Raw genomic sequence first — 12,847 nt, 5'->3', positions numbered from 1 at the left:
CCTAACATCTTTGACAATCTAATATTCAAGGTTGTAGAACTCGCTACTCTGTACCTGTTCGGCCGACTACCGAGTAGCGAGTACTCGGGGAGTACTCGGATTCAGTAATTCGTGTAGAAATATTTTTAGGGAAATTATATATGTCAAAATCATAAATTAAAATCATCAGTTGATTGAAATATATATAACAAAATTAGATACATGTGAATACACAAAAACTGAAAAACACACAATGGTCTCACTTTGTGAATAATTACTGAAAATTTAAGATATATACGTAGTAATAATCACATATGTGTGTTAAATAATAAATCATTAAATATATTATACATATTAATCACCGAGTTGACCGAGTTTTACAACACTACTCGCTTCAGTAAGGGGCCGATCGAGGAGTACTCGGATTCTGTAACTCGTTTCGATAAGGGGGCTAGTAGCGAGTAGTCGGACGATTAATCGGCCAAATCGGCGAGTTTTACAACACTAATATTCCAGAAATAGCATGCAAACATTATTATACAACACATTCAAAAAATAGTCGTCACACTATTATGCACCTATCATCATAATTCATACCAAATCATCACATAAACTATCTGGCATGAAATACACCATAAATAATTCTATCACAATAGAGCATCAACATTCCCAACACATATACTATACACAAATAGGGACACAAATCACAACATATCCGATTTGGAGCAATTGGTCATTTAGTCTAGCATCTATCATGGGTTTAACAACACTTATCATAACATATCATCATAAATACCATCTAGCATAAATAACACCCTAAAGTTCACACCACACCCACAGAACATATTTCTAGCACATAACATAAACATGACATATCACACACAAGCTAGACTAATTCAGATCAATCGATTCATTGTCAAGAATTGCATATTCCCAAGGTTGTAAAAATGATTGACTCACCTTTGTCACAAAAACCCACTTTCCCACTTCAAGTATCGTAATTTCTTAAGATTATCACAACCTCCCCTAATACAACATCATATTACAAAGGTTTTTCAACTTTACTACCTTCACAAGTATGGTCTTGATATTACAATTAGGTATATGCTCATTTTATTTGAGTTTTAGAATTTCTCTTCTTGACCATTGTTCAATGTTTTAAGCGTAATATAGATTTAGTAACTCAAAACAATCTGCATGAAAGCAGCCAAATCAAAAGAATTTGTATGAAAGCAGTAAAAACCAAACAATCTGCATTAAATCAGCTAAAACAAAACAATTTACATGAAAGCAGCCAAAACCAAATCTGCATTTCTGCAGCCAGATAAACGAACCCCAAATATACTAGCGGAAACATCACAACAAAGAAAACTCAATATGCAAATTTGCATCATACTAAACTAATGAACCCAATCCTGTTTATTCTCTTTCCCTCCCTCAAACTCACAATGCTTGAGCAATAAGCATTGAGAGTTTGCTAAATAGGAGCAACACCGATACAAAAGCAAAAAAAAATCTAACGAAAAAAAACTAAAAATAAAAGGAAAATAGAGATGCAAAATAAAACTAGAACATAAGAGAATACGACCAAATGAACACAAAACCGAATCAAATACTTTTATCACCAAAAAAAATGGAAGTTATAACCGGAAACAAACAAAGAAGGCGAACTGAAACAAGAAATGCTAAAAAAAACCATATCAAATATTGTTGAAGATAATATGGATCCAATGATACTAGCGGAAGCGGAAGCTGAAACTAAATTTACCAAAACTTAAAAAAATCTGATTTTTTAATAATATCAAATGAAGCACTACATCTATATTTTTCATAACACTAAGCATAAATAGAAAACCGTTCACACTCTTAAAAACCCATTTTTGTAACAAGAAGATAAGACGAAAGCATTATAATTGTTCTTAACATGAAGTGGAATTCTTGCAAAAGTAAAACAAAAAACTTCTTTTAAGAAACTTTCAAAATCAACGAAAAAAACATGAATTCAACCGAAAACGTTAAGAATAACAAGAGTAGGAAACTTTCGACGACCAAGATTGTCAAGAGCTTCGGAAAATAACCAAGACGAACAAAAAATGCTTTCTGAAGAAAGATTGCGGCGCGATTTTGATCATTGTGGCGAGAAATCGACAAAACGAATAAACAGCAAAACGAATCAAACCTAATCGAACCAAGTAGAATCACAACGCAAGAAACGGCGAAATAGCAAATCGAACAAATAACGACACGAAATGGATAGAACCAAAATCGAAACAAATCAACTCTAATCGAAGACAGTTGTATCGCGACATTATAAATCGGAAAAAAAAAAAAAGCAAATCGAACAAATGAAAGCACGAAACGGATCAAACCAATATAAACAATCCAAATTACGGCGCAAGGAGCCCAAATTCGGTGCGCAAAATAGGAAAACAACAATAACTAAAATAAGGAAAACAGCAACAAACGAATAATTCAACCAAGCCAAGCAAAACAAATAATTCAAACAAATCAAACCAAAAGAAATAACGAAACAAATCAGGAATCATACCTAAGATCGCAGCGAGATTCACAAATTGCGACAAAAATATCGATGAAAATGTATTTTTGCGGCGTGATATAACAAATCACGGCAGGAAATCAAAGGCAAACGAACAAATCAAACCAGAGAGTGACGAAATAACAACAACAATACCCTCAAAACAACAAATTCGAACAAATCAAACCAAAAGAAATAAAGAAACGAATCCGAAAAACATAACAATCGTAAAAGACTGATCGAACACAACTCTAACTCTGATACCATCTAACTAATAACAATCTACAAAAACTAATAATAATATGGAGAGAAAATACCTAAGGTTACATTGATGATAGAAAATTGTATAGATAGAAAACGGATAGCGTTACATTATTGATAGAAAACTGTGAAGAGAAAGAAATGTAAATAAGACTATTAATAGGAAAGTTATATAGGGTGAACCTAGCTAATGGACAAAACATAAGACCTAATAAAAAAAGAGCTAAATAACTTATTATGCTAACAATTCACTCTTTTGATTTTTTTTCCGAATAGATTTAGTAAAAATGGTATAACTTAGGACTCAATGCTGGCAAAACCATCTTTTCTATGACTCCGTATAATTGGTTTTTATGCAAGTTTTCATGATAGTTGATGTGTTTTTATAAAATTCAATTTTTCAGAAAAAATACAAAAGAAGAAAGGTTTGAAAAGTTGAGAGGCCGAGTTAGACCCACTCGTTAAAGACAAGAGAAAAAAGCAATCTAACTCTCATAACTCAACGAAAGAAAGATTTTATTCCCCCAATCTTTTTTAGTAGATTTGGATCTTCTTCTTTTTAAACTTTTATTAGCCTTGACAAATATTGTCCCTTAAACCTAAGAGGGTGTTTTGCCTGCAAGAGCCTCTATTAAACCTTACTAAACTAGTTGTGTGTAGCTCCATCTTCAATGGCAAAATACCCAAATGATTAGTCAATTAACTGATCTACTTCAGAACACCAACTTGTAGAGATACAAGCCGAAATTTATTGCAAAAAAATGACTAAATATGGAACTTGAATAAATTATCAACAGAAAAAAATTTCTTCATGATATATAATCAGATATACAATCACTCCATTACAAAATCAATGGTGGCCACGAGGGTGTGCAGGAGGTGCGGTCGCATGAGGCCTCCGTTTTTAGGGAACCTCCGAATTTTGGGACATATATATAGTTATGGTGTTGGTATTTTCGTAAAATATATAAATAAAATTAGTCGTCCGTTTCTTATATGCCCAATGTAATATTTGATTGTAATCTTGAAGTCAATTTAATCATGAAGATAGTTAATGAAAATCAAAAAATCAAAATATAATTGTAAATTCTAAAATCTACTAACAATTTAATGAAATTAACTTTATCCAAAGAAAAATACAAACATTTGCTTGTCTCTCCTATTGAAACTCTCCCTTTTTGTCTTGATTCTTGATATTTCACTGAGTCTCCGGTTGCATTCTCGTCCTCCGAAATTCAAGGTCTGGACCTATCAAACTTATCCAGACTATTGTCTAGTCTTTTAGTTGTATATATACACAACACTAGGGCTGTAAACGAACCGAACGAACACGAATGAGTGTTTGTTCATATTCGTTCGTTTAAGTTAGTCGAACAAATAAACGAACGCGAACGGATAAACGAACGAGTTTTCTTGTTCATGTTCGTTCGTTTAACAAATTATATTGTTCATGTTCGTTCATTTATGTTCGTGAACATGCTAAACGAACATAAACAAACGAACATAAATGAACAAAGATAAACAAACATAATTGAACTTATATAAACATAAACGAACATATAATATAGTAATGTAATCAAACACAATTAAGCATATATGAACATAAAAGAAACTTATATAAACGAACATAAACGAACGCAAATGAACAACATAAACGAACGTTCACAAACATAATCGAACGAACGAGACCATTGTTCATGTTCGTTCGTTTAACTAAACGAACGAGAATTTGTGTTCATATTTATTCATTTATTATAAAAACGAACTTCCCGCTGAACGGTTAATGAATAGTTCGATGAACGTTCAGTTCGTTTACAGCCCTACACAACACCAACATAAAATGGAACCTGGATTTCATTGAAATTCATACAATCAACAATACATGACACCAACATTCAAACTACCTATCATCCATCTAGTCCTTTAATTTCATATGTAGTAACTAAGTTTTTGCTATCAAAGTATAATATAGAAACTACAGAACAGAAAAGAAAATTTTGAATTTCTAGAAAGCAACCCCATCGACTTCTTAGTTCTTTCAATCAAGCCTCCCAGACGAGAACAAGTAATGCACAAACCAAAAAGAAGAAAGAAACCCAACGGTGCCTGTCACTAGCATGGTGGCTAGGACCATCAAGAGTGAGTAACCAATGTAGAGTAAAATCGAGATTGGTCCACTTAGGCTCATGAGTTCAAAAATGAGATAGTATATCGAGTACAAGAATATATACAATGCCACCGACCCAGAAGCAAAAAAAGATTTCCACCACCATTTCCAGTCCTCAACACAAAGATGCATGTAGGTCAAAACCAATGACACCTCAGCGCAAACCATTACTAGAAGGATCCAAGCAACGAACATGAACCCTATAATATAGTACACACGATCCATAGAGATGCTAGACATGATGAAGTTGATCTCCACGAAAAGGGTACCGAATGGAAGAGTTCCAGCACCAAGAACTAGAACCCAAGATGGGTACTTTTTAGCAGGGATTTCACGAGGAATTTGATTGGTTCTAATCTGGTATTCAATATGAGGCGCCTTTACACCAAAGTAACCACCAAGAAGCGATAAAGGAACCGAAATGCAAAACCAGAGTAGTATTAGGGTTACGAATAACGAAAACGGGATAGCTCTAGTGCTTTGTGAAGTCCATAAGAGGAAATTTAGAACAAAAAAAATCAAGAAAGTGATACCCGGGAAAAAGCAAGCAACTTTCGAAGAAACTGAAACCCATCCTTTATGATCGCCGGAAAAGATTGTCCGCCACATACGTACGGCGATATATCCAGCCAAGATTCCGAGGAACATGTAAAAGATTAAAATTCCGGTGACTAAAGTGCCACGGGACACCGGAGACATGAATCCCATTGCGGCAAAAATGATGGTTAAAACCGTCGTTCCAAGAATCTGGATCCCATTTCCCACCATTACACAAAGAAGCATGGGATTGCTAGGAGAACGGAAGACATCCACTACAACAATTTTCAAATTTGACAAATCCCGTTTAACTGTTGTTCTCAAAATGATCACAAGAATGATTCCAGCTAAAAAAGTGATGATCATGAGTGAATTGACGATTGAAAACCAGTCTACTTTTGCTCCATCCATTTTCATGTAAGAATCCCATCTTGATGACCACTTGATGTCACTTTCGATAAATGTGACTTCATACGTGAATGCTATGGGCTCGTTTTCCTTTAAAGCTACTATGCTATCCTCACAATCAATCTTAGATGGATACTTACTGTAACGTTTCAAATTTTTTAATGTCTCGGGGTTATGTTTAACACTGCAAGGATCCACCTCAAATCCTACAACCATGTATTTATGAGGAACATTCATCTCTTCGTACTTGTGAACCAAAACTGTGAACTTCAAGTGATTATACACATAATATGAATCAGAAAACTTGAGACCTATTGGGTACCCAGTCCACCTCGGGTAATCAGTAACATACCGAATGGCTGGCAAATTATCAAGGAACAAATTAACTTGATATAGCTCTTCAATCCTGTTCGTTAACAGCTTATACTCGTCACTAGATAACGATTTTGTTTGACAAAGAAAGATCTCGGTTTCATTTGTGTACATATGAAAGTTATAAGGCGAGTTTTGGATCCAATCACCAATCAGAAGCTCACCAAGATTATCAGCAATGTCTTTCACGCCTTCTGGGGGTTTACAGAAGGGTAAACTATAGTAGCTATAAGGGATTACTGTATCAATTGAAGTCAAAGAGCTGAGTTTCACAGATAATGGCTCACCTTTGACATATGTGGGAGGATAACTACCAGGGTGATAAAACCCATGACCCAATTTAGATATCAAGCAGATGATCAACAAAACCCAATATATCTTGAGTATATTGAAGAATTCCATATGGTTTAATTACCTTGTTAGGTCTGGAAGACTGGAAGCAAAAGCAGTAGAATTTCAATGTTGCTTTAAAGATATGAAGTTGAATTAGAATTCGGAGAAAGGAAAATCTAATGTTGTTGTGATCAAATCGTAAGAGTTTAAATGTGATTACGAAAGTTCAACGATGAAGTAAAATGGAAATAGATTTGAACTGTAAGAACCTAAAAGAAGGAAAGACTGCATAGAAATTTAACTGACCTTACGAAATAAATTGTTGCTGTTCCTCCTGATTTTCGCAAAAATGTCCAGAGAAAAGAAAGCGATCTCTCGATATAAATATCACCAGTGATTGAGCATCGGAGTCCTGAATCTCAGAATCACCATACCATTTGTCACATTTGCTTGTTCTTTTCTTGCTGACTCATCATCCCACTACACAAAACAGACAACCAAAACCTAAACCCCAAATATTCGTTTTATATTTTATTCATCGAGTATTTAAACAGGTTTATTTCCCGCTAAATTAATCTTATTTTATATACACTATGTGTTTGCTGCTGCAAAAAAAATTCATCAACTTTCTTATTTTTATTTCTTTGGGTCATGGTTCGATATAATTAATTATATATCGTGTTATAGATTCTTATTCTTATTATAATATATAAGCTTCACATTCTTGAAGAATTATAAAGTACCGTAACTTCAAAATTTATTCTATTGTAAATTAAGTATAGTAATCACATTTATTTATTTATTATGTTAGGAGCTTTTAGGAATTGATATTTTGTAATAGTCACTAAAATTTCAAAATATAGTACACAGCTTTATTCTTGAATCATATCGTAATTGATTCTTTACATCATATTGAACATAAAAAAACGTATTCCAAAATACAACAATCTATAGTTATAAGCTTTCAGAAGAATCTAGGTGCATTGGAAGCCGGATGGGGACTTCTTTCCACAGTAGTTAAGCAACACGCTCAATGAGACAGGAACGTTGAGGTTGATTCCCAAGACATTAGCTTTAATGGCAGTGCAAAGACAGACTGCAGCGTCAAGATCTGCGAGGCCGGAAAGGAGGGAACAACATGGTGTCTCTGATGGGTTTCCGATGACTATAGGGAGAAGGTTGTTGAGCAAGTTAGCACACACACCCAATTTGAGAGTGTCTGTCGGGCAAGTGGCTTTAGGAGGGCTTGAAGGCGTTGGAGGGTTTGAAGGTGTTGAAGGCGTTGGAGGGTTTGAAGGTGTTGGAGGTGTTGAAGGTTTTGTAGGTGTTGGAGGCGTTGAAGGTGTTGTAGGTTTTGTAGGTGTTGGAGGTGTTGAAGGTTTTGTAGGTGTTGAAGGTGTTGTAGGTTTTGTAGGTGTTGTAGGTGTTGGAGGTGTTGGAGGCGTTGAAGGTGTTGTAGGTTTTGTAGGTTTTGTAGGTGTTGGAGGTGTTGAAGGTTTTGTAGGTGTTGGAGGTGTCGGAGGTTTTGATGGTGATGTACAATAATGGCACCCCGGTGATGTTGGAGGTTTTGGTGGAGGTGGGCAGCCTTTTGGGGTACTAGTGGAAGATACGAGAGTGAAGAAAAGAAGGTTGAACATAAGAAGAAAAGATATGTTTGCCAAAGCTTTTGAAGCCATTTTTTAATGCTTTAGCTTCTTATAGTTGGAAAGTGTTGTAGGTTGTTTTGTATAATGATATGCAAAGTACTTACAGTATTTATAGATATGGAAATAGCTTCATCACTGTTTGATAAATAGCATAATATGTTTATTCCATTTTATTCCTCTAAAATTATAAAATTAATTTGAACGAAAATGACATGAATTTAGTCATAAATGCTCATAAAACCCATTAGTTTTTCAAATTCCATTCGGATGTTGAGAAATGTAGGCATCCGTGTTTTGTGAAACATTGTAACATCAAAGTCAACTTTACAATTTATAATTATTTTAAGACTTTGCATGTAAGCCTAACTTGGGACTTCATTTGACAAATATCATTTTTATTTGTTTACCTTTAATTTTATATGATTTGTTGCTATTTTAATCAATCTTGTGTCCATGACTTGTTTCATGAAAAACCTTACTAAAATATACTTTTTTGTAATAACACGATTTTATTAAGAAGCACTAACGAGATGATAACAAGAGTACAAGGCATTAGTAATAAGCATATAGTGAAATTGATACAAACTTAATATATACACTATTTAAATATACAATCATTCTTTAAAACGTTTTTAAATAAAACGAGCGATAAGGATATACTATCATTTTTAAATTGCACGAGCCATCGACTAAGTTATCTTCTAACGAGAAACAATAACATAAAATATAATCAATATATAATAATTTACACAACAAAAAATTAATAAACTAAAATAAAAGTATATATATATATATATATATATATATATATATATATATATATATAATAAATGTGTGTGTTTCATTTTTTTTTTTTTTTTTTTTCGGGGGGGGGGGGGGGGGGGTTGTACATTTTATCAAAGAAATGTTAAATGAGAAAAAAATTATTGATTTGAATTTGGTTATTTGTTTGGCTGTGATATGCATGATTATGAAGTACGTACAAATCCAAATCATTGTCAAAGATGACAATAGCCTTCCATGTTAAGCGGGCACAATGTGAAAACAAACGGCCGCATATATGGAGCAATGAAGGATTACAACTGACCACAATTTGTTCGTAGATATATTATAAGACGATTAGACAAAAAGCTAACAAAAAGTTATTATTAATTTTTAAAATCATTGTATTTTATTTTTATTAAATTAACAATCATTATTTCACAGACATGTTTGAAAAACTATAAAATACTTCTAGCCGGTATTTTTTGTCAGTATTGTAAAAATTACGACTAGGTTCCGATTAATCCTTAGGTGCCATCCGACCGACTAGAAGTTACCTAGCGATTAATTTCTTCCTACACGTAGAGCGAAACAGTAGAAATGATGAAATTTTAACACTTAGAAAAAGTTTAATTTCAATAGAAAGTATTTGCTAAATGAGTAGAATTGGATTAATCATATTAACATATTTTATTATGATATTAGTGGTATTTGTGAATTTGTTATGATATTAATCATATTTAATTTGTTAAAAAATTTCTTTAAATTAGCAATTTATGGCCCCCGATTCATCTCCGCCTGGCCGATTTATCTATTAACGTTAGTCCACCAACTAACGTACGTCGAACGTTCTTTACAACCTTGCTCTTTGGTGTATTTGGAAGGTGCATTGCAAGGTATTTAAATAAAATATATAACATTCTAATTCTAAAAAAATAAAAATAAAAAAAATAAAAATAAATAAAAAAAACTAACTGCCTATGGTCTAATTGCTTGGTTTGTGTCGTAACCTTGCAATTTAAAAAATACCTTCTATTAAAAGGGTTACCATACAAACTAGCTCACACCACCAACTACAAAGAACTAGATGTCTTGTGAAGTATGTTGTAACCTTTTTAATATTTATAACTTTTTGTTTTTCTACAACTTTACATCTTGTTTGGTTCATTTTAATAAATTTGTTAACTCAAATATATATATATATATATATATATATATATATATATATATATATATATATAGAGAGAGAGAGAGGGGTAAAATATCAAATGAGAACCACTAAAGGTTAAGAACCATTTTCAATAAGGGTATTTTTGTAAATGTAACTTTAATACTACAAAACATATATATATTGCATTGTTACAGTCAGATATAACTTCTAATATTTCAAACTCTCTCAAAAGTCTTTAGCAATTTTTGTAGAACACAAACCCAAAGACCATCACTTCCGTCGGCGACACCACCACCACCAACTACAGCCGTCATCAGCACCACCACAGAAAGCGGAGCACCTCCACCAGAAGATCGACGTCACTTTATTCATTTTCCGCCTCCATTTCGCCAAATCTACGACCACATCCATCTATTTCTCTGTTTTGCTCCGGTGAACCATCAGATTTACATTAGATATTACCAGATCTGCATCAGATCTCACTGGATGTGATGTGTTGTGCATTTTGAGGTTAGATATGGCACCGTCTTTGCCTCCATCCCGCTCATGTTCATTTGCCTTGGTCAGGTTTACAACTGTAACAACTCTGGCGACGTTACCTTCTCTGACGACTTCACATTCCTCGTCCTCTACCTCCAGTTCGTCAGATCTATGACCGTATCCATCTGTTTCTCTTTTTTAACTCCAATGAACCAACATTCTACATCATATCTCACCAGATCTGCATTAGATCTCATTATATATGCATCAGATCTCACCGGATCTGATAGGTTTGTGCATTTTCAAGTTAGATTCGGCTAACCACCACTTCTGACGAGATTGAAGGAGTTCCAATGAGATCTGATTTCGATTCCTTCAAGTTACACATCTGGTTTTGTGCTGTTTATCAGAAATCTGAAAAATGGTTGTTGTTTTTCCTCTCAAGATCTGGATATATTCTTACCGGCAAACCTCACCAGAGAACCAAATAACGTCGTCTGTCATCCTCCGCCTCCACTTCACCAGATCTGCGATTGTGTATGTCTGTTTCTCTCTTTCACTCCGATGAACCACTAGATATGCATCAGATTTCACCAGATCTGCATCAGATCTCACCAGATTTGCATCGTATATCACCAAATCTGGTTTGTTTGTGCTTTTTTAGGTTAGATTCGGCTAACCACCACTTCTGACGAGATTAAAGGAGTTCTAAAGAGATCTCGTTCCGATTCCTTCGAGTTACACATCCGGTTTTGTGTTCTTAATCTCAAATCTGATACATGTTTGATGGTTTTCCTCTCAACTTTTGCATTTGTTCTTACCATCAAACCACCAGCGTTAAACCTCGTCGGAGAACCAAACAACGTTGCTTGATGTCAAATATGATGATGCTCTTATTTATTTGGTTAGATCTGATGTTTTATGGTGATTATGGATCTGATGTATGTGGTGCACACAAAGTGTTTAATGAAATGTCTCAACAAAATTTGGTAAGTCTGTGAATATGTGTTTTTTTGTATTCATTTGTGAATATGTAAGTTACTAAGCTGTGAATGTGTATTTTTTTATTCATTAATGTAACATCCAAAAATATGGTCCCAAAAATTTCAATTTATTAATAAATAAATTACTATTTTTCCCATAACATCCACACATTTGAATAAAACTAATGCATCAATTTGTCTTTAGTCAGAGTAAAACATCATAGCGGAATCTCAACGGTGTGTGCAATGCAGTCATCCCGAGCTCTTCCCTTTACAACCGGAAGTACCTGAAACGTAAACTATGAACCGTAAGCACAAAGCTTAGTGAGTTCCCCAAAAAACCACATAGCATACAACCACAAAACATCATCCACATAATATCATTCATAGATTATCATCCACAGAATATTACCCACATACATATAGTTTCCATGGGCTCCCCCATGGTATCTACCAGGAATGTCATGGTCTCCCCCATGGTCTTATATCCAAATGCCATAGGCACCCCCATGGTCTTATATCCAAATGCCATGGGCCCCCCCCCCCCCATGGTCTTATATCCAAATGCTATGGGCTCACCCACAGTCTTTCATGCATGTATCACATAGACAACTACCATTCCACATAACAAGTAATGGGCTGGCATTAGTGCATTCGACCCATGGATATAATGAGAAGACTCACCTCACACTGCCGAATCACACAGACAAACCCCGACTACTGGCTGGCAGATCCCCGAACTGTCAAACATCAAAACAACACCCAATTAACAATTGGGTGCCAATGCATAAACATAAATCCATACTTGGGGTAAAAAGACTATTTTACCCCTAACCTGGCTTGGTCCAAGACCACGGCCCAAACTCAAACTCTCGAGGCCAAAAAGCCAAATAATCAACCAAGGCCCAATTATGGCCCAATTTTCCAAATTGTGCCCAAACCCCTTACATGGGTCTTACCCTAAAGTCCATCCAAATATCCTAGCCCATACACTTGTTCTCAAATGGCCCAACAAGAACCCAAACACCTAATCCCAAAAGAAAGGCAAAACTCGAAGCCCAAACATGATTAGGGTTTTCATATAAAATAACGATTAGGGTTAAGTAAGAACACTTAACCCATTAAGGACTTAATCCATTAAGTGCATCACTCTACCAGGTAATTCATACAATATGGTCGGGGATAATTCAAAATTCCAATCCAACGGTC

At 34.6% G+C, this 12,847-nt stretch overlaps 1 protein-coding gene and 1 pseudogene across 2 annotated transcripts; both read right to left on the bottom strand.

Moving 5' to 3' along the window:
• Positions 1 to 4,614: 4,614 nt before the first annotated feature.
• LOC145123396 (transmembrane 9 superfamily member 11 pseudogene) lies at positions 4,615 to 6,973 on the bottom strand (annotated as a pseudogene). The gene is made up of 2 exons (XR_013715118.1): positions 6,900 to 6,973; positions 4,615 to 6,693 (listed from the first exon to the last, which is right to left on the bottom strand). The product of XR_013715118.1 is annotated as a transmembrane 9 superfamily member 11 pseudogene (transcript).
• A 557-nt stretch (positions 6,974 to 7,530) lies between these two features.
• On the bottom strand, positions 7,531 to 8,307 carry LOC145124464 (uncharacterized). The gene has a single exon (XM_079059803.1). The coding sequence runs from the start codon at positions 8,270 to 8,272 to the stop codon at positions 7,568 to 7,570; it is 705 nt and encodes a 234-aa protein (XP_078915929.1). The 5' UTR covers positions 8,273 to 8,307; the 3' UTR covers positions 7,531 to 7,567.
• Between the last annotated feature and the right edge of the window lie 4,540 nt (positions 8,308 to 12,847).

The sequence above is a fragment of the Lactuca virosa genome, chromosome 7 (genome assembly GCF_052849685.1).
Source record: "Lactuca virosa cultivar CGN04683 chromosome 7, Lactuca_virosa_CGN04683_v6, whole genome shotgun sequence".
Taxonomy (NCBI): domain Eukaryota; kingdom Viridiplantae; phylum Streptophyta; class Magnoliopsida; order Asterales; family Asteraceae; genus Lactuca; species Lactuca virosa.
This window is presented reverse-complemented; position numbering and strand designations above follow the sequence as displayed.

Bases quoted from the DNA above. Each gene is read 5' to 3' on its own strand.
- LOC145124464 (XM_079059803.1), bottom strand. From the start codon at position 8,272: ATGGCTTCAAAAGCTTTGGCAAACATATCTTTTCTTCTTATGTTCAAC.